Below are 17,836 nucleotides of genomic sequence, written 5' to 3'. Positions count from 1 at the left end.
GATTTACATATAGAACCCGAATATAATACACCTCTGATACTCAAGAGTACATCATAAAGTCCAGAACCACTCAAAACCATAACAATATGTGTGGGAGCTGGATAGTGTAGTGGTAAGACTACACACCTTTGCAGTGGGAGTCGCAAGTTCTTGTATCCAGTAACATGAGTAGTATGGCTAGATCCCCCATGCTAAAACCAAGCCCTGGAGTGGCACGTCTGCAGCGCGGACACAAGCATTTCACTACATGTTGTACTCTGTATGATTGTGTATGTGACAAATAAAGGTTGTTTGTTAATATCTATTGAAATTACTCAATACAAGTTAATACTGTGAAACTCATGATCATAATTTCAAAAACAGCCATAAAGACTGAAGCAGCAGTTGCCTGAGCTCATATAATAGCAACTAAACGTTATTGCAAGCCTTCATTTGGAGTGATATCAGTTTTATCCAAAAGCTCAACAACATCTACATGAAACAGCATTAGACTTTGTTGCATGTTGGAGTCAGCGAGACTGTGAGATAAGTGAACCATTTTGAGGAAGCCAGGGAATTTCAGGCTTATGACATAGCGTTTCAAAATATCACACTGACACTCTTTCTTAAAATCTAGCATATATGTTTCGGTGGATTTTAATGCTTTTAAACACACTACTATCATGACTACACAACTAAGGTAATGGTATTATAGTTGTATAAGCACAGAGGAGTTTGGACACATTTAAACTTTTCAATTATCAAAATAATGACATTATATGTAATTATTCTGGTGTGCTGGGATGATCCTCTGATGTGCCTAGGTCAGGTTAACAGGTTAATTTTAGAGCTAGGTGCTTTGTTCTTGTAGAGGAGTCTGTCTGTGTAGCAGAACGTAGGCAAGAAGATGTAATGGGTGTGATGTAATCCATCCTTCCATTCATCCACTGTCTTGCGCTTATCCAAATCAGGGTTGCAAGTGGTAAACCCTACACAGGTTGCTACTTTGTTTCAAGGCTAACACAGACACTCACATTTACACTTATTAGAACCATTTCAGGCACACGCATTAACCTCATCCCGTGTATGTCTTTGAATTGTGTAAGGAAGCCTAAATACCTGGAAAAAACCTCTAAGCATCCCATGGAAAGGCCCCAGCAAGGGTTGGATTCAGACTCCAGGACCTTCTAGGTGTAAGACAACTGTGCTGTGCAGCTCAGGGCAGTGACTACGCTACTCACAGCCAATTTCCCAAGTATGGGTGTAGTTTATTATTATCCCATTAAATAACGGCTTTGACATTTCTTAGTACTGTTTCCTGAAGTAGCTGTTACAGGTGACGTCAAGCACCGCCCACCCCCGGAAGACGTCCTAATCTGACGCTAAACCTGAACGAGTTCTCGTCGGGATGTAAACATGGTGATAGGCAGATGAGAGAAACGCCACAATGGTCTTCGAAAGCGTGGTTGTAGATGTCCTCAACCGATTTTTAGGGGACTACGTTGTCAACCTTGACAGCTCGCAGCTAAAGCTCGGCATATGGGGAGGTAACTGAACTTGTGTTTGTCATTTTACTTGGTTAGCTCGCTCTCTAAGCTAGCTAGCTAAATGCTAACGTACGCTAGCCACCAGGCGTATGACACTAACAGCTGAGGAAGCTGTTAGTGTCACTTTATGCGTCCCCAAACCAGTTTAAACTGTTCACCGTGAACGAGACGGTGCAGTCAAATGTTGACATCGAGATATATTGAAACACAGCGTTATTTCCGACTGTTCCAGTCATCTTTTTTTTTTATTATCTTATTTGCTCCCGCAAGTCTGTTTGAGCACTGCATGCATACGAGCGTCTGGGAATCATGCATTTCGAGGTCACACCCTTTTACACAGCCAGGTTATGACTCGGTACTGTGCTTCATACTAAGTACCCACTCGTTCCAAGAAATCTTTGGCATTGTACACAAATATGAGTATTTGAAAATTGGCTTTAGCCGCTGAACCTGGATCAATTTTTAAAACTAGTAACTAAGTCAAACCATTAAGTACTTTGTTTTACCAAACTTTATCTTAATACCAGCTTCTCTAATCAACAAATGTATAAAAACGAGTTGTCTTTCATAGACTGTTTTACATGAGTAGTATGTCTATGAATAATGTGTTACGATTGATTTGAATTATTGGAGCTCTATGGTGCGAGTTGCATTAAGTCAAAAGTCCTGAAACCTCTTTAATTAGATTGAGTTTCTATATGAGCTACACTTTACCCAAATGGTAAGCCATAATGCTGTTACCATAGTAACAACGTTTTCCTGGCCCTCTAGGTGATGCTGTGCTTAATAATCTTGAAATAAAGGAAAATGCCTTGGTAAGTTGCAGTTAAGTGTGTGAGTAAACAGCATTAGTTATTACATCCTGGCATTCACAGATATGTGTTTATTTATTATTCATTGTGCTTTGTTGCAGAGCCAACTTGATATTCCTTTTAAAGTGAAGGCTGGTCATATAGGTAAGACTTACTCTTACTCTGGCTCATACTGACCATAATTGTTTAGTTTAGTACCTTTGTACAGAAGAACCTTTTCTTACTTGGGTGTTTTTGTGATTAGGGCGTCTCCAACTGAAGATACCATGGAAGAACCTATACACACAATCCGTGGAGGCCACGTTGGATGGTGTCTACCTGCTTATAGTTCCCACAGCAAGTAAGATGATTTAATATGTGCATCAAAATAAACAAATTTGATCCAAGTATTCACAGTAGGCATTACAGTGTATAAAATGAATGAAAAACCACATTTAGTAGACACACAGTAGCTGAATATTGTTGGACACCTTTGGTAAGCTGAGTAAGCCACTTGTTTTAATATGTTTTAAAGATTCAAAAATACATTAAAATAATTTAATTCTATTAAAGTAAAAGTATTTATCAAATATAATAATACAGAAAGATGCACATTTTTTCTGGTGCTATTTCTTTCAGGCATAAAGTATGATGCAGAAAAGGAGGAGAAGCAGTTTCAGGAGGCTCGCCAGAGGGAACTACAGCGGATAGAGCAGACAAAGCTGAAGGCTGCTGAGCAAGGTCAGGGTGTATCTTTATTTTATTTTTTAAGGTTTTTTTGTAAACACGTTACTATAGCAAAGCTCCTCGGTGTGTATCTGTTTGTATGGCAGTGTTTCCTGTAGGTTTTGTATGAAAACAGCCTTTGTCATGGTCAACAGGTTCTTAGAGAAAAAACTCCAAATGTTGATATTTCCTGTTGGCTCTCATCTGCTGCTCTCTGGCTGTGTAAACATAAGTCATGCGCTCCAGTGCGTGAGCCAGTGGGCAGTAGAACATTTGGTGTTGACTTTGCATAGACAAACAAGCAATATCAAAATTTATAAAATATGTCGTATAGTCACACACACAGATTTAATGTCATATGGTCATGGTTTGTATGGCTGCGAGTTCCTGTGCAGCCAGCGTTTTTCACGCTTTTTCTGTTATGTGTGGTTTAGCACTTGAGTATCACACCACTTCAGCAGTTGTCTTTCCTTGTAGTGGTAGACTGCTGTGTTGATGTATTTTGGGACAGCCTGGTTTTGTCATTTCAACAATATACATTTGCCATTAGCTAGAAAAAAAATCTATCCTTGATAATTGACTTAATAATTGACCACTCATCTTGGACATGAATATCAGGGTATATTTGGGCTCTTAATTATGTCTTTGAATTGGTATTTTTCCAGATTTGTACAACATACATATTTGATGAGTTTAAAAAGAAATGGCATTCATTCCATGCCTATGATGAGTGTGTAAACTCCTCACCACAAGTGTATCTGCCTATCTACAAGCTATTCTTTTTATAACACTATGTCCTCTTTCAAGGTGAAAAGTGTTGTATCTTAGTTTCTGCTGTAAATTTGCCATTTACAGCATGTAGGTGAAAATACAGTATTGTATTGTATTTCTAAATTTAAATAAAAATGTGTACTATTTTTTTTTCTTTTTTAAAACGTTTTGAGATGCAACTTTATTAACAGCAATGTGATTCACTGACATTCTTATGTAAGCTAATATTTTCTTACTTGCTAAAAAAGGAAAGGTCAGAAATAATCATTAAAATATTGAAAGTAAAATTTAGTTATCTGTAAAGTTCATCAGGCAGTCATGAGAGCTAAGGCCAATTATACAGAAATACACAGTGAATGTGTATCGAAGGTCCTTTAGAGAAAATCTTCAGGAATTTTTGGGACCTGCTGGAGCCTCAAAACCTAAATCGTTTGCATTTTACAGAGAATCCCAAGCTTGAGAAACAGGACACTTTTACGGAAAAGCTTGTGACTCAGGTCATTAAAAACCTGCAAGTCAAAATCTCTAACATCCACGTGCGCTATGAAGATCATGTGAGTATTCAAGCTGAGTTACCATAATAATGTACAATTTTATCTATGGTCCTGCAAGTTTATACATGTTTCCACTTTAAATGAACTAAACACTGTTTCTAGAGCACTTTACAATAGAATAACTGATTTTTTTTTTTTTTTTGTCTTAACCACACCATAAGGCTTAGCTCTTTATTTTCCTCCTTTTTTTGTTAATGACAGGTAACAAATCCAAACTGCCCTTTGTCATTTGGAGTGTCACTGAAAAACCTCAGCCTTCAGGTGATGTGTCTTTCCTGTCAAATTCTATGCTATTTTACATTTAGATATTAAGCTTTTAATGAACCTCACTGCTTGTTTGACCGTACAGACAGCTGACGCGAAGTGGAGACCCAGTCTTTTAGATGAGAAGTCCAAGTTTTTCTTCAAGGTAAGAAATCCAACCATGTTATCTACCTTGTTTACCACCACTGTACAGGTGGTATGGAAGGTAGGTAGGTGTTTTTAATAAAAAATACCACCTACACGTTTAATAGCATTTGTTTTTGGCTTTAAAGTAGTTTTCTGAAGTTAAAGACTAACTCTTGGAAAACTTCATTGATTTTTCTTTCAGCAGTGTTATTTCCTCATAATTTTGGAGCATAATCAAAACTTTAAGAAGTCCTTGTCAAACACTGTCAGCTTTTTTTCTTGTAATCGCAAACAGCTTCATCACTAATTGCTTTATCTTTCTTGTTTTCTCAGCTGGTACAACTAGATAACCTGTTTGCCTACTGGAATGTTAACTCAGTACTTTTCTCCAGTCACACTTCAGATCGGGCCCTGGTGAGTCACTGTATTATTAACGTATTAATATGTACTTGGAATTAGCCATCTCCTATTTTCCTGGAAGACACAATGCTAGTGTTATGTTGTGATCACACAGGGCACAGATCTTCGGTTACACAGGAGTTATGTAAAGGTGTTTCATTTAGCACTATGTCATACACATGATATAGTAGTGGGTTTCTTCCATACATTATAGTTAAATCAAAACAAAAAAGAAATCAAATATGTTAGGAGGCCAAGAAATTAGCAAAGCAAAAAAACAGTATGTAAATAAATCTTCACTTCCTCTGCGTTCTTACAGCAACATCTCCAGAGCAGCATGGACGTCCACTCCTCTCACGACTTCAGTGAGTGTCATTCTTGTGGAACTAAGTTCAAAGCACATTACATAACGTCTATGAAAAATTTTGCAGACAGAAAGTGATGAAGAAATGGTTTGTGATGATATGCAATGCCACTGCAGCACCAACCCCCCCCCGGGTGATTCACAGAGTTTGATTCACCACCACTGAGTCACGAGACCAGATTTTCAGCACATCTCAACAGATTTTGTTTTCAGTTTCACTTTAAGGCAACAGCTTACATATTTTTGAACTGATAACAATGGTAAAGTTTTTTAAGTTCTTTATAAATGGATGCAAATTTGCCATGTGCATCACAAAAGGTAGTGAATCCATTTTAATGCTCACATTTGCAATTCTTAAATCATCTTAATTCCTTTTGCTGTTCCACAGTTTTTCGCCCCATTTCAGCTGATGCAAAACTGCGGATGAATCCCAGGTCAGATGTGGATTTCTCCTCCCCTAAAGTGGACCTGATGGTCAATCTCAGAGAGGTGGCAATTGAACTCAACAAAGCCCAGGTGTGTGTGTGTGTGTGTGTGATAGAGATGTTTAAACTTGTATGTGTTAAAGTTTCATTAAAATAGAATATTATAAGAAAGAGAGAGCTAAAGAGGGTTGTTAAGGATAAACTACATAAACAATGTCAGATAATAACTGCACTAGAGTACTTTGTGATGATGTAATTGCTGACTTCCTGTTATTCCAGTACATTAGCATCTTGGAGCTGCTGTGCTCAGTGGATATGATGTCACGTAATCTGCCATACAGGAAGTACAGACCCGAGGTCCATGTTCACAAGAATGCCAAAATATGGTCAGAAGACACTGTCACATATTTATCACATCATTTCCTCTGTCCTGTGTTTCTGTAATCTTTTTTCAAAAACTGGATCCCATATGTACATGTCATTTACCACATTACATTCAGTCCACTTAGTATTACAAATTGTTACATTGATTCCCTGATTTCCAGGTGGAAGTATGTGATCACAGGCGTCTTGGAGATAGATGTGAAGCCAGGTCTCCACATGTGGTCATGGCAACACATTCGCCGACACCGGCAGATGGTAAAAAGCTACAGAGAGCTCTACAAGACAAAGATCACCAGCAAGAAACCCAGCGATGAGGTTCTCAAAGACTTAGAGGTGGGGTGGAACTAAACTGAACAGGGGAGAGGGAAAAGGGAAAAAGGAAATAAACAGAGAGACTATGGGACTGTTTGCCTTTCTAGTCTATGTTTTCACATTATTGTCTTAAGACTAAAACATTTGAATTATTATAATTATTATAATTTTTTATATTTCCCTGCTGCATATAAACAGTTTAGACAGGTGAAAGTTTTGAGTTTAATTTGATATACTAATATTACCAGTAATTCTGTTTTAATATACATTTCATACCTGTTGTCACTGTTATAAGACAAATGCTTGCGAAAGTTGCTTTACTTGACTGTAGTGATCATAATTGAAGGCCTATGTCAAAAGTAAAGCTAATATAATATGGAAGTAATTGATTACAATAGTATTACTTCTCAGTAGCTTTCTAAAGTGATGTCTGTCATATTTCTAGCCATAATTGCTCACAAAGATATCTAGTATTCAAGCCTACAGGGACTGATTGAAGTGCATTAGAGCTTGATGCTGAGTTTTTGAGATAGACTTGAAAATAATTGAATTTAACATCTGAAATTAAATGTGTTCTCAAGTTCTTCTCTATTTTTATTAGTATCATATTTCCCCAAAAATAGAACTGTAGTAATTATAGAATCTAGTGAAAGCTCTAATCGATTTCTTTTGTGTTTATTCTTAGAAGCCCGAGAAGACTTTGGATATTTTTAACATCACTTTGGCCAGACAGCAGGCTGAAGTGGAGGTAAGCTTTTTGTATCACATAACTGAGAGAACTTCAATAAGCTTAGACACCTTGTGTCTGATTTATGAATTGATCAAACTGTAATGGCTGGATCACATTTTGCGCTTTGTCTTGTGATCTCAAGTTGTTGCACAAATCCATAAAAAAGGACAACAATTTGAGATTCATTGGAACTATGCACAGTACAGTGCCTCTCAGCAGCTTGGTGCTGGCGTATGTTTGTTCCAGCAAGCCAAAAGGCCAAATTAGGCACATAATCGATAATTATACAGTAAGCAAAGGAATGTAGGGGGTTGAGGATTAGGCTGCCATGGTTCCAGAAGGTGCAGCACTGTGCCGTTAACTGTAAATTTACATATTCTGCACAATTTCTCTTATATTTCATTTCATTTATTTATTCATAAAGCACATTTAATAACAACAGGGAGTTGATCAAAGTGCTGTACAAAATAACAATTAAACAATGACATTAACAACAACAACAGGTAAGAAAATTAAAAGAAAATTAGGATAAAAGAATTGGCAACTCTCATACAGTTTCGAAAGCCAGAGTAAAAAAATGTGTTTTAAGATGCGATTTAAAAAGAGTAACAGTTGGGGCCTTTCTAATGTGGAGAGGTAGATCATTCCACATTTTTGGTGCCACAACCGCAAATACCCGATCTCCTCTGAACCATCCTAGACTTATGTAAGGTAAGGAGTAGATGATCACTTGATCGAAGGGCTCTAGAGGGCGTATAAAGTTGCAAAAGGTCAGACAAATAGTCTGGTGCCTGGCCATTTAGCACTTTATAAGTCAAAAGTAAGATTTTGAATTTAATTCTAAAACGCACTGGAAGCCAATGAAGGGAAGCAAGCACCGGAGTAATATGTTGGTGTTTCTTCACACGAGTCAAAAGGCGAGTTGCAGCATTCTGTACAAGTTGGAGCTGAGCCAAGCTGGACTGACTGACACCCACATATAGTGAATTGCAGTAATCCAGTTGAGATAAAACAAACGCATGAATTGCTCGTTCCAAGTTTTTAAAAGATAAAAAAGATCTCACTTTGGATAGGAGCCTTAATTTAAAAAAGGACCGCTGGACAACTGAATTAATTTGTTTCTCAAATGTAAGTTTGTTATCCAAGAAAACCCCCAGGTTTTTTTACATGCGTTTTAACAGCACATGTTAGGTTACATAAGTCCAAATCTGGCGCATTGAAATTACAGCTTGGTCCAAAAATAATTACCTCAGTTTTATCCTCATTGAAGGTAAGAAAATTTGAGGCCATTCAGGTTTTAATTTCGTCAAGACATTTGACTAGCGATTCCATGGGCGTGGAGGTGTTTCTATTAAACCAAAGATTAATCTGGGTGTCGTCGGCATAAGAGTGAAAGCAGATGTTATGCTTCCTAAAGATCAGGCCTAGGGGCAAAATATAGATTGAAAAAAGAATTGGGCCTAATACGGAACCCTGCGGGACACCGCAAGTAAAAGGAGCTGGGGAAGAAATAAAATCATCAAGGCTCACGGAAAAAGTCCTCTCGGAGAGGTACGACCTAAACCATTCCAAGGGGATACCTTTGATACCACATTGCTCCAAACGGGAGATCAGAATGCTGTGGTCAACAGTATGAAAGGCTGCAGTTAAGTCTAGGAGCAGGAGCACAGCTGGGTCTCCTGAGTCAGTGATTAATAAAATATCATTAAGTATTTTTAGGAGGGCAGTTTCTGTGCTGTGGTGGGTTTTGAAGCCTGACTGGAACTTCTCAAAAATATTATGACTATTTAGAAAGGTTTGGAGCTGCTCAAATACAATCCTTTCTAGAATTTTTGACAGAAACGGAAGCTTGGAAACAGGTCTAAAATTAGCAAGAACAGAAGAATCAAGGTTCGGTTTATTGGCTGCACTACAGCGTGCTTGTATCCAGTTGGTACTACTCCAGAACTGAGACTACTATTAAAAATAGTTAAAATGTCAGGACCGACTACCTTAATCATCTTTTTTAGAAAATGGGTTGGGCCTCCATCTGAGGGATAAATAATGCTAACAGATCATTTGTGGGCTGGTCAGGTTTTTTTCCTTGCCATCTTTCCTCAGAAAAGTGAAAAGGGGGAAGCATTTGACATTTTGTTTCATCTCCTTCTTTAGGCAAGTAAAGCAGGCCTGCGTATTTACCGTCCTGGGATGAAGATGGAGGAAGAAGAGTCTCAGGGTTGGATCAGCTGGATGTGGAACTGGGGGGCACAGCCTGATACAGAAAGAAAAGAAGTTAAGACTGGAGGTAGGTTACAGATAGACATGTACATGTGGAATGTCTTTGTAGTAACAGCCTGTAATATTAGCTTTTTTACTCCTCCTATGTACGTTCCATTTATTCTTCTTACCATCTCTGTGTCAGGGTTTGATGAGCTGTTAACCCCTGCTGAGAAAGCCAAACTCTACACTGCCATTGGATACAGCGAGACTGCTGCTAATCCCAACCTGCCAAAGGATGTGAGTCACTTTCCCCCACGACACCCCCTCAATTACTAATAATACACTTCCACTTGGTTATCTGTCGCACAGAAGCAAATATTACAATTGTAAAAAAAAACAAGTATTCTGTTACTTTATCTTTATACTCTTTGTGTCATATCTTTAAGTTTGAGAGCATGAAGGTCAACTTCCACATGGAGAAACTGTCCGTGTCAATCAAAGATGACAAGGACAAAAACGAGATCATCAGGCTGACTGTGGGAGAGCTGTACTCCACACTCACACAGAGACCTGGAGCACAAGCCATCAAGTTTGTTCCAGCCTTCTAAAACAAAATAACAACTTTGTAGCTGGTCTTTTTTCTCCACAAGGGTAGATGCTTGATAACACTAGCTTGTGTGTGTGTGTGTGTGTGTTGTTTGTTTTGTTTTTTTTCTTTTCTTCCCAGAATCACAGCCAAGCTTACTTTGTTTGAGGTCACTGGCCTCACCAATAAGCAACCTCCACCAATTCTCCTTTCATCAAGGAAGGCAGCCATAGGAGCAGGGACCCCACTGCTTTGTATCCTGTTTGAGACCAACCCCCTGGACAAGAGCGCTAACCAGCGGCTTCACGTAGAATCACAACCCTTGGAAATCATCTATGATGCTGTGAGTGGTTCACTGAGTGTGAATGAGCAGCAAAAATAAAAACTCTCAAAAGCAGTACGTATATACATATTTGACTCTGTGTGTCTGTGTAGATAACTGTGAACAGCATATCAGCGTTCTTCAGGCCTCCTGATGACATGCAGCTGGATGAGCTCACGAATGCAACCCTGATGAAACTGGAGCAGTTTAGAGACCGCACAGCCACTGGTGAGTTTAAGATAAACTGCAGATATCTGCTATCATGATTAATCTTCTAGGATCTCTAAGGACGTCTTTGATGGGCGAATGTTTACATTCCTTGTTTAGTCTTCCTGTTTATGTTCTTGAAAGTGATTGTTTCCTGAGGGCTTTGGAAGATTTTTCAAGGTTTTTTTTTCATTATTGAAGTTTTCTCCTTATTAGAACTTTTAGGTGAATTTGCCATTTAAACATTACTTAAATTAATAGAATCTCAGGGTTCATTAAACAAAACCACACATTTAGTTAATTTTATGAATCCCACAACAATAAGATTCACCCACCTTTGGAGACAAAACTACTATTGATGACCTATTAACATTTTATATTTCAGGTTTACTGTATGTGATTGAAACACAGAAGGTTCTCGACCTGAAGGTGAACTTGATGGCCTCCTACGTGATCATTCCACAGACCGGTTTTTACAATGGCACTCAGAACATCTTGCTGTTGGATCTTGGTAATTTCAAGGTGGGGAAGTGTCAAATGTGAATAAAGATTGACAGCAGGCTGGAAATCCAAGGTAACTTACCAATATATGCCTTCATGTTTCTGTGCTTTTACAGATGTCCAGTCAAAGCAGGAAACATCTACCTCAGCTGTGTGTGAGTTCCAGCAACATTGAGGACATCATGTCCAGAGCTTACGATAGCTTTGATGTACAACTTGAAAGCCTACAGTTTCTTTATAGCAAACCAGGTACACACACACAGACACAACACAGTTGTAACACATTTTTGACTGATACACATAATGTTGATTGATGAGGTGTTGTTTTTATTCTAACTACTGTTTAAAAATCACTAAGCTTAGGCTTTGTTTGTATTGATAGGTTTTACACAGCAAAAAAAAGTCATACAGACAGCATTGAGGAAATGTCTTTATGAAAGTGATTGGCACTTGTAGCTCTAATGGCTTTACTATGTCTTAGCAAAAAAATATTCCATTGATTTCAGGTATTGTGTCCTGGAAGGGATATTGCTAAACTTACACATTGATCCAACAGACATATTTCTTGCTTTTACTCTGCCTCTGTTTGGACTCAGTAAAAATAAATAATAATAAAACTTTATCTTTATGTGATAGATGGTAACTGGAAAAAGGCCCGCAAACAGAAACGGTCACCCCTCCACATCCTAGAGCCAGTGGATCTAAAGGTGGTTTTTAGCAGGGCAATGATCAACAAAGACTCCCGCATGCCAAAGTAAGTATGCTTCTGGTTGACAGTCAACTGATGGTTAAATGAAATCTTTGTACGAAAATCTGAACTTGCTCTTAACCCTTTTCTTTGGAGAAATTAATACTTTTCTTCCCCCCTGAAAAGTTTCACTGTAAAAAAAAAAAAAAGAAAAAAGAAAAGAGAAAAGACAGGAAAAAAAAGTGCAGTATTGAAGACGGATTCTAACACTAGTAAATATTCATAAATATAGTGCGGGTTCAGATACACAACTAAAAATATTTATCTTGTAAGGACCAGAGCTAAGAGTATTACGTAATCTTAAGTTTCAGGTTGTAAGTTTTGTTTGCATCTTTGTGTATGTGTTTTATAGATATAAGATGTCTGGAGAGCTTCCTCTGTTGTCTCTTCGTATTTCTGATGTAAAACTTCGAAGTGTTCTGGAGCTGGTGGACAGTATCCCGCTGCCTGAAAGCAAACCTGCTACACGTGGCAATGCTCCATCATCAACTCCAAAGGTAAGATCAGAGGGTTATGGAGATGGTCCTCTCTGGATTTCACTAAAATTTGGCAACAGTTGGGTGAACTGAATTATGATGATCGCTGCTATGAATGAGAAGAAAGCCTCAGCTGAGATGGTTCATTTTTTCCCCAATTTAAAAAAAAAAAAAAAAAAAAAAAGCAAAACAAGCAAACAAAAGAAAAACATCTCAAATTTGAAGGCTTGAGGGTTTTGCATTGAATGAATATACAAATAGTTGAATATTGAGGTGGAATTACCGGACTAGTAAAAGTAAAGATAGATTTTATTACTAACACTGTTAATACAACTGTTTTTATTTATGCTCTTTTTTTTTTTTAGCCTAGGCAGTCTTTCACCCCTCATCTCACTCCCAGAAAACCTCTGAACTTTGATCAGCGCTCTTCTCTCATTTTTGAGTCATGTGAGACCATCAGCATCACCTCATTAGGTAAGACACAGTTTTGTTTTGGTCCTACTGCTAAATATCTTTAAAAATCCTGTGTGTATTCCTACCACAGATTGTGTTTATTTTTTAATTATATCCCAGGGTCAGAGGAGGATCTGTTCTATGATGCGCCCAGCTCTCCCATCGGGGAGAAACCATTTTTTCCAGACAATCCCATGCCGCTGCGCTATGTCGATGCAAGCAAAAGAAAAAGTCTCATCAAGGAAGACGCACAAAAGAACATGACTGACTTCTTTATGACATTTGAGATCAGTGAGGTACAAAAATATTTTTTTCCCTTTCTGCACAATTAAACATAGTTATTAAATTCTGTAAGAATTATTTTTATTTAACCTTGTTATCAGTCATTTTAGTTATTTCTGTGTGAGATAAAAAGAAAAAGAAAATTCAAACTCTGCCTTTTCTCTTTAGCATTCCTCAGTTAAATTTCTCCACCTCCTTTTATTTTTGTGACCACCTTTATCATCATCTTTCCCATTTTTCCATCGTCTCTCTGTCTTCTTTGTCCAGTTTTCTGTTCAGCTCTGTCGTTTGTCTGGAAGTATGGAGGTTACGGTGCTCCACTTAGATATAGAGGGTCTGGGCACTGAGCTGAAGCTGCGCACCTTTGACATGACGTCTAATACCTACTTGCGAGAGATCTGCCTCAAGTGTCCTGAATACATGGGTCAGTAGATACCAGCAACGCCTTAATTTTTGTTAAACATTTGATGATTACAGTTATCCTAATAAAAATGTGCAAATCATCAGGGCAATCTTTGCTTAATTTTTTATTAGGCATGTTTTGTTTTTTCCTTGCACAGATTCTGAAGACAAGCAAGTGCAGCTGATCACCACACTGGACAACAAAGAAGTCGACCTGCTCACTCTGGAGTATATCAAAGTAATATGGGATACGTTACGTGAAAACATTTCAGAATATTTTCTATAAATATTTTAAAACTGTGGTAAATAACCTTAATATTAAAGATTGGATGAATTTTTCTAGGCTGACAAGAATGGTCCCGACTTCAAGTCTCAATATAATAACACTGAGCAGCTCATCAAGGTGAGGGAAATGTTAATAACCTAGCAATAATATTTATTTTATTTTCTTAATGTTCCCATTTTGTTATTTATAGCATGATGTTATTTAGGGCATGCTGAGAGATGATGAAAAAGGCCACAGTTAACAGCAGTGTTTCTTCTACAGTAATTATTATTAATGGGTAGAAGAATCAAAATATCATTTCAGACAAAAAGGTTAATTTTCTTCATCAGGTGACCTTTTCATCACTGGATGTTCACCTCCATACGGAGGCTCTCCTCAATACCATGAACTTCCTCAGTAAGCTCCTTCCTGAATCTAATAAGAAGGAAGGACAGCAGGAGGAGCTTCCCACTATCCCTGAGGAAGACGATGCTGAAGCAGAGAAGGAGGAAGAGAAAAAGGAGGAAACTGCTGTAACCAAGAAAAAACGTAACTGATATTATCTGCACGCTGTTATTGTCTCACCATTTATGAGAACATTGTACTACTAGAGCAGATATTTCACAGTTAATGAAACAGATTTTCAGAGCAGTATCAAAGGTTAAATGTTACATTGGAAATACATTTCCTTTTTTTGCAGCTGTTCACAGGTAATGTCTTTATTTCTTGTCCTTCACCTTTTTTCCCCAGCTTCAAAAAGGTCAAAATTTGCAGATGTGGTTAATCTGCATATCAAAACTGATCTCCGCTGCCTTAAAGTTTTCATTCGAGGACAGAAGGCCAGGATCTCAGAGATCAGTATTGAAGGTATGAAAGAAAGAGTTTTCTGTGTACTAGGTACTCTGGCAGTGCTTTCAATATGATTTATTAATTGTTTATTATTTCTGCTATACTCTGCTGTATATAGAGTTTTCTAATGAACTTTTTCTAGTAAAATCTTCAATTCACTGTACAACTTGGGGCTTTCGTAATTGTCTAGGTCTGGTTTCCGAGGTCCTGATGAGGAAGAAGGGGATGGAGGTTTCGGCCAAATTGAAGAACATTGTGATTCTGGACTGTAACAAAGAAGCTTTTTACAAAAAGGTACCGACTGCTAGTGCTTATGAATGTTTACCATTGTACTTAAAAAAACACACACAAAAGAAATGGTCATTGTTTCCCGCATTGATGTTTCTGGTCTTCATTTGTTATGTTTTTGTTTTGTGTCACTTGCTGATCATGTGGCACAGGCAAATCTGAATAACAACTTTTTCTGTGCCACTCTGTTTTTTCTAGGCTGTGTCCATAGCAGATAAGGAAGTGTTTCACTTCCACATGGTAAACTATACAGATGCGACTGAAGGAGACGCCTATCTGGACATGTCTAACATTGACACTACTGTTACATTAAGTGTGGGCTGCATTCAGGTCATCTTCCTCAACAAGTTTCTCTCATCTATACTGGTAAGAATCACGTTTCTGGGCAGAATTAATCTGTTGCTCTTATCAATTTTTATCACATGTAAAACTGAAGTGGTGTTTTAATTTATTAGATAAGGTAATAATAAAATTATAATTATAAATATAATTATTTACGTTACCTCTGTATATTTCTGCACTCCAACTTGATCTTATTAATTTTTCTCCAAAAATATTTTTCCCCACCCCATCTCCTTACAGGAGTTTGTCAATAACTTCCAGGAGGCTAAAGAGGCACTAACTGAGGTAACAGTTCAGGCTGCAGAAAAAGCAGCATCAGGCGTGAAAGAACTGGCTGAACGGACCACTCGGATCGCTCTTGATGTCCACTTCAATGCACCCATCATCTTCCTCCCCCAGTCCTCCTCTTCATCAAATGGCATTGTAGCTGACCTTGGTCTGCTTTCTATCAAAAATCGTTTTGCCAAGCAACCCTGTAAATCAGATGCCAGCATCCCACCTGTTGTGGATATAATGACTGTGAGACTGACTGACCTTAAGATGTTCAGGTCAGTTTCTGTGGGAGGTATTATTTAAAAAATATGCATGCTTGTGTTTGTGATTGATTAGAATTTGCAGTATTCCGACAGACCTTTGTAAATCTATGTTTTTGTTCCTTTCAGAGCCAAATTTAAAAATGAACGTTTTGAAGAAGAGATCCAACTGCTGAAGCCAGTGAGCCTAGACTTGGAAATCTGTAGAAATCTATCTTCCAGCTGGTACCACGAAATACCTGACATAGATATTGGGGTCCATCTAAAGCCCATGAGTGTAAGTATATATATTCATATATCTTACCTGTTTGTTTGTTTGTTTGTTTGTTTGTTTGTTTGTTTGTTTTTTGATTTTTAATCCCACGATTGTGTAGAGGCTTATATTGAGAATTAAAAATAGTTTTATCAAATTCATCTCTCTATGTTCCCAACAGCTGCTCCTATGCCAGAATGACATGATCATTGTCCTGAGGACTCTGAATGAGAACCTGTCAGAGAAGTCTGATGCTGGTCCACCTCCAGCTGCTCTGCCTGCCACTGACCCGTCCTCTGACTCTGTATCCAACAAAGACTCCCAGGAGTCTGGCACCACTGGACCACCCAGCAGTAAGTTGTTGTTGTTGTATATGGTTATGTTTGATATGGTTATGTGTGTTTGGTAGAGCTTTAAATATAGACATATGATTTAACAGCCTGGTCAGATAACTTTTTACCAAAAAAAACAACAGAAAACAAAAAACAGATGAGTTGTTGTTTGACAGGGCATACTTACACAAAACTATGTAGCTAATGAAATCTGAAACATGTTCTCCTTAATTAGTGCACAATTCTGACTAAAATCCAGTAGCTTGTATTTTAATCCGAACTCTGCGCTCTGATTATGCTGTTAATAGGTAACACAGTGGTGACAGCTGCTGTTGTAGAGACACAGAAAAACAGCAAGCTGAGAAAGAACACGCTGAAATTAAACTTCAAGTTTGACTCACTGACTGTGGTTCTGTACAGCTCCAATGAGGATAAGGTAATGCCAAGTCTGTTACATATGTACAAACATACACAAGTCATAACTACATCATAGAATTAGACTTGTCAGTCTGTATTTTGTGAGGCACGTTTAGTAAAGAAAGTCTGTGTAATTTCTGTTTTTAATAGCAGTTAGAACCACAACGTGAGCTGTCAGGCCCACATCATGACCAGTCACACCCACAACATGAGCCGTCAGACCCACATGATGAGCAGCTGAAGCTAGCAGAATTTACTCTGGGCACCATCTCCACCTCTGTCCACATGTACTCCGACAGCTCCATGAAGGCCTCAGTACAACTTGCTGAATGCCTTCTAGACGACAAGAGGCCAAAAGCCAAAAGTATCACCCCAAGGTACGGCTACCACTTATAAAGCTAGTGACACACACAAAAAAGCCATGTCTTGACGGATCAGTGTAAAGTAAATTATTTTATTGTGTTCACTCTTTTTTTTCTCATAGTCCTATTTTGTTTTTCTCTAGGATGATGGCAATGTGTCCTGGTGCAGAACAGAACAACATGGTGGAAGTGAGCTATCGTCAAACCCGTGAAGGCACCACTTTAGATACAGTGGTGCAGGATGTGTATCTATGTGCCAGCATGGAATTTCTGCTCACGGTGGCCGATATCTTCCTTAAGGCCACCCAGCAGGGTTTTGCCCAAGTGCCACAACCCAAGAACAGTACTGGTGCTGGCGATAAGAAGAACATTAACTCATCGGTCACATCTAAAGAGTCTGGTGAGTTGACTTTATCAGTTTTAATGTTTTAATCTAGTTAACCGAAATCATGTCAGTTCTCTTAATCGACAAGCTTAAACTGCCAAATTATTCCCATCTTTGTTTTGCCTTATGTTTATAAAACTTTCATTTTTGACTATTTCATTACAATACAACATTTTATAGATGCTTTAAGATAATATAGATGTTATATACGTTTATATAGTGAGTCTAGATTATGAGTTTTGTGATTATCAAGTTAAACTGG

General features: G+C 38.1%; 1 protein-coding gene across 1 annotated transcript in view; it reads left to right on the top strand.

Annotated features, from left to right (window-relative positions):
* Window positions 1-1,340: 1,340 nt before the first annotated feature.
* Window positions 1,341-17,836, top strand: part of vps13a (vacuolar protein sorting 13 homolog A) — a gene marked incomplete in the record, with an annotated part of 47,549 nt that continues 31,053 nt past the window's right edge. Inside the window, 38 exon segments of the mRNA XM_042218354.1 lie at window positions 1,341-1,526; window positions 2,298-2,341; window positions 2,440-2,482; window positions 2,583-2,678; window positions 2,957-3,058; window positions 4,259-4,368; window positions 4,570-4,629; window positions 4,718-4,777; window positions 5,092-5,172; window positions 5,477-5,522; window positions 5,910-6,037; window positions 6,226-6,332; window positions 6,492-6,663; window positions 7,328-7,390; window positions 9,524-9,656; window positions 9,774-9,868; window positions 10,018-10,160; window positions 10,299-10,500; window positions 10,593-10,707; window positions 11,072-11,208; window positions 11,304-11,436; window positions 11,824-11,941; window positions 12,288-12,432; window positions 12,777-12,885; window positions 12,985-13,160; window positions 13,414-13,570; window positions 13,707-13,786; window positions 13,892-13,951; window positions 14,164-14,362; window positions 14,564-14,680; window positions 14,853-14,956; window positions 15,149-15,316; window positions 15,533-15,840; window positions 15,955-16,102; window positions 16,260-16,431; window positions 16,719-16,846; window positions 16,978-17,204; window positions 17,333-17,589. Of these exon segments, the coding sequence (XP_042074288.1) occupies window positions 1,427-1,526; window positions 2,298-2,341; window positions 2,440-2,482; window positions 2,583-2,678; window positions 2,957-3,058; window positions 4,259-4,368; window positions 4,570-4,629; window positions 4,718-4,777; window positions 5,092-5,172; window positions 5,477-5,522; window positions 5,910-6,037; window positions 6,226-6,332; window positions 6,492-6,663; window positions 7,328-7,390; window positions 9,524-9,656; window positions 9,774-9,868; window positions 10,018-10,160; window positions 10,299-10,500; window positions 10,593-10,707; window positions 11,072-11,208; window positions 11,304-11,436; window positions 11,824-11,941; window positions 12,288-12,432; window positions 12,777-12,885; window positions 12,985-13,160; window positions 13,414-13,570; window positions 13,707-13,786; window positions 13,892-13,951; window positions 14,164-14,362; window positions 14,564-14,680; window positions 14,853-14,956; window positions 15,149-15,316; window positions 15,533-15,840; window positions 15,955-16,102; window positions 16,260-16,431; window positions 16,719-16,846; window positions 16,978-17,204; window positions 17,333-17,589 (4,843 nt within the window).

Source organism: Haplochromis burtoni, unplaced genomic scaffold, assembly GCF_018398535.1.
Source record: "Haplochromis burtoni strain Fernald_Lab_line unplaced genomic scaffold, NCSU_Asbu1 Contig_18, whole genome shotgun sequence".
Lineage (NCBI taxonomy): Eukaryota > Metazoa > Chordata > Actinopteri > Cichliformes > Cichlidae > Haplochromis > Haplochromis burtoni.
This window is presented reverse-complemented; position numbering and strand designations above follow the sequence as displayed.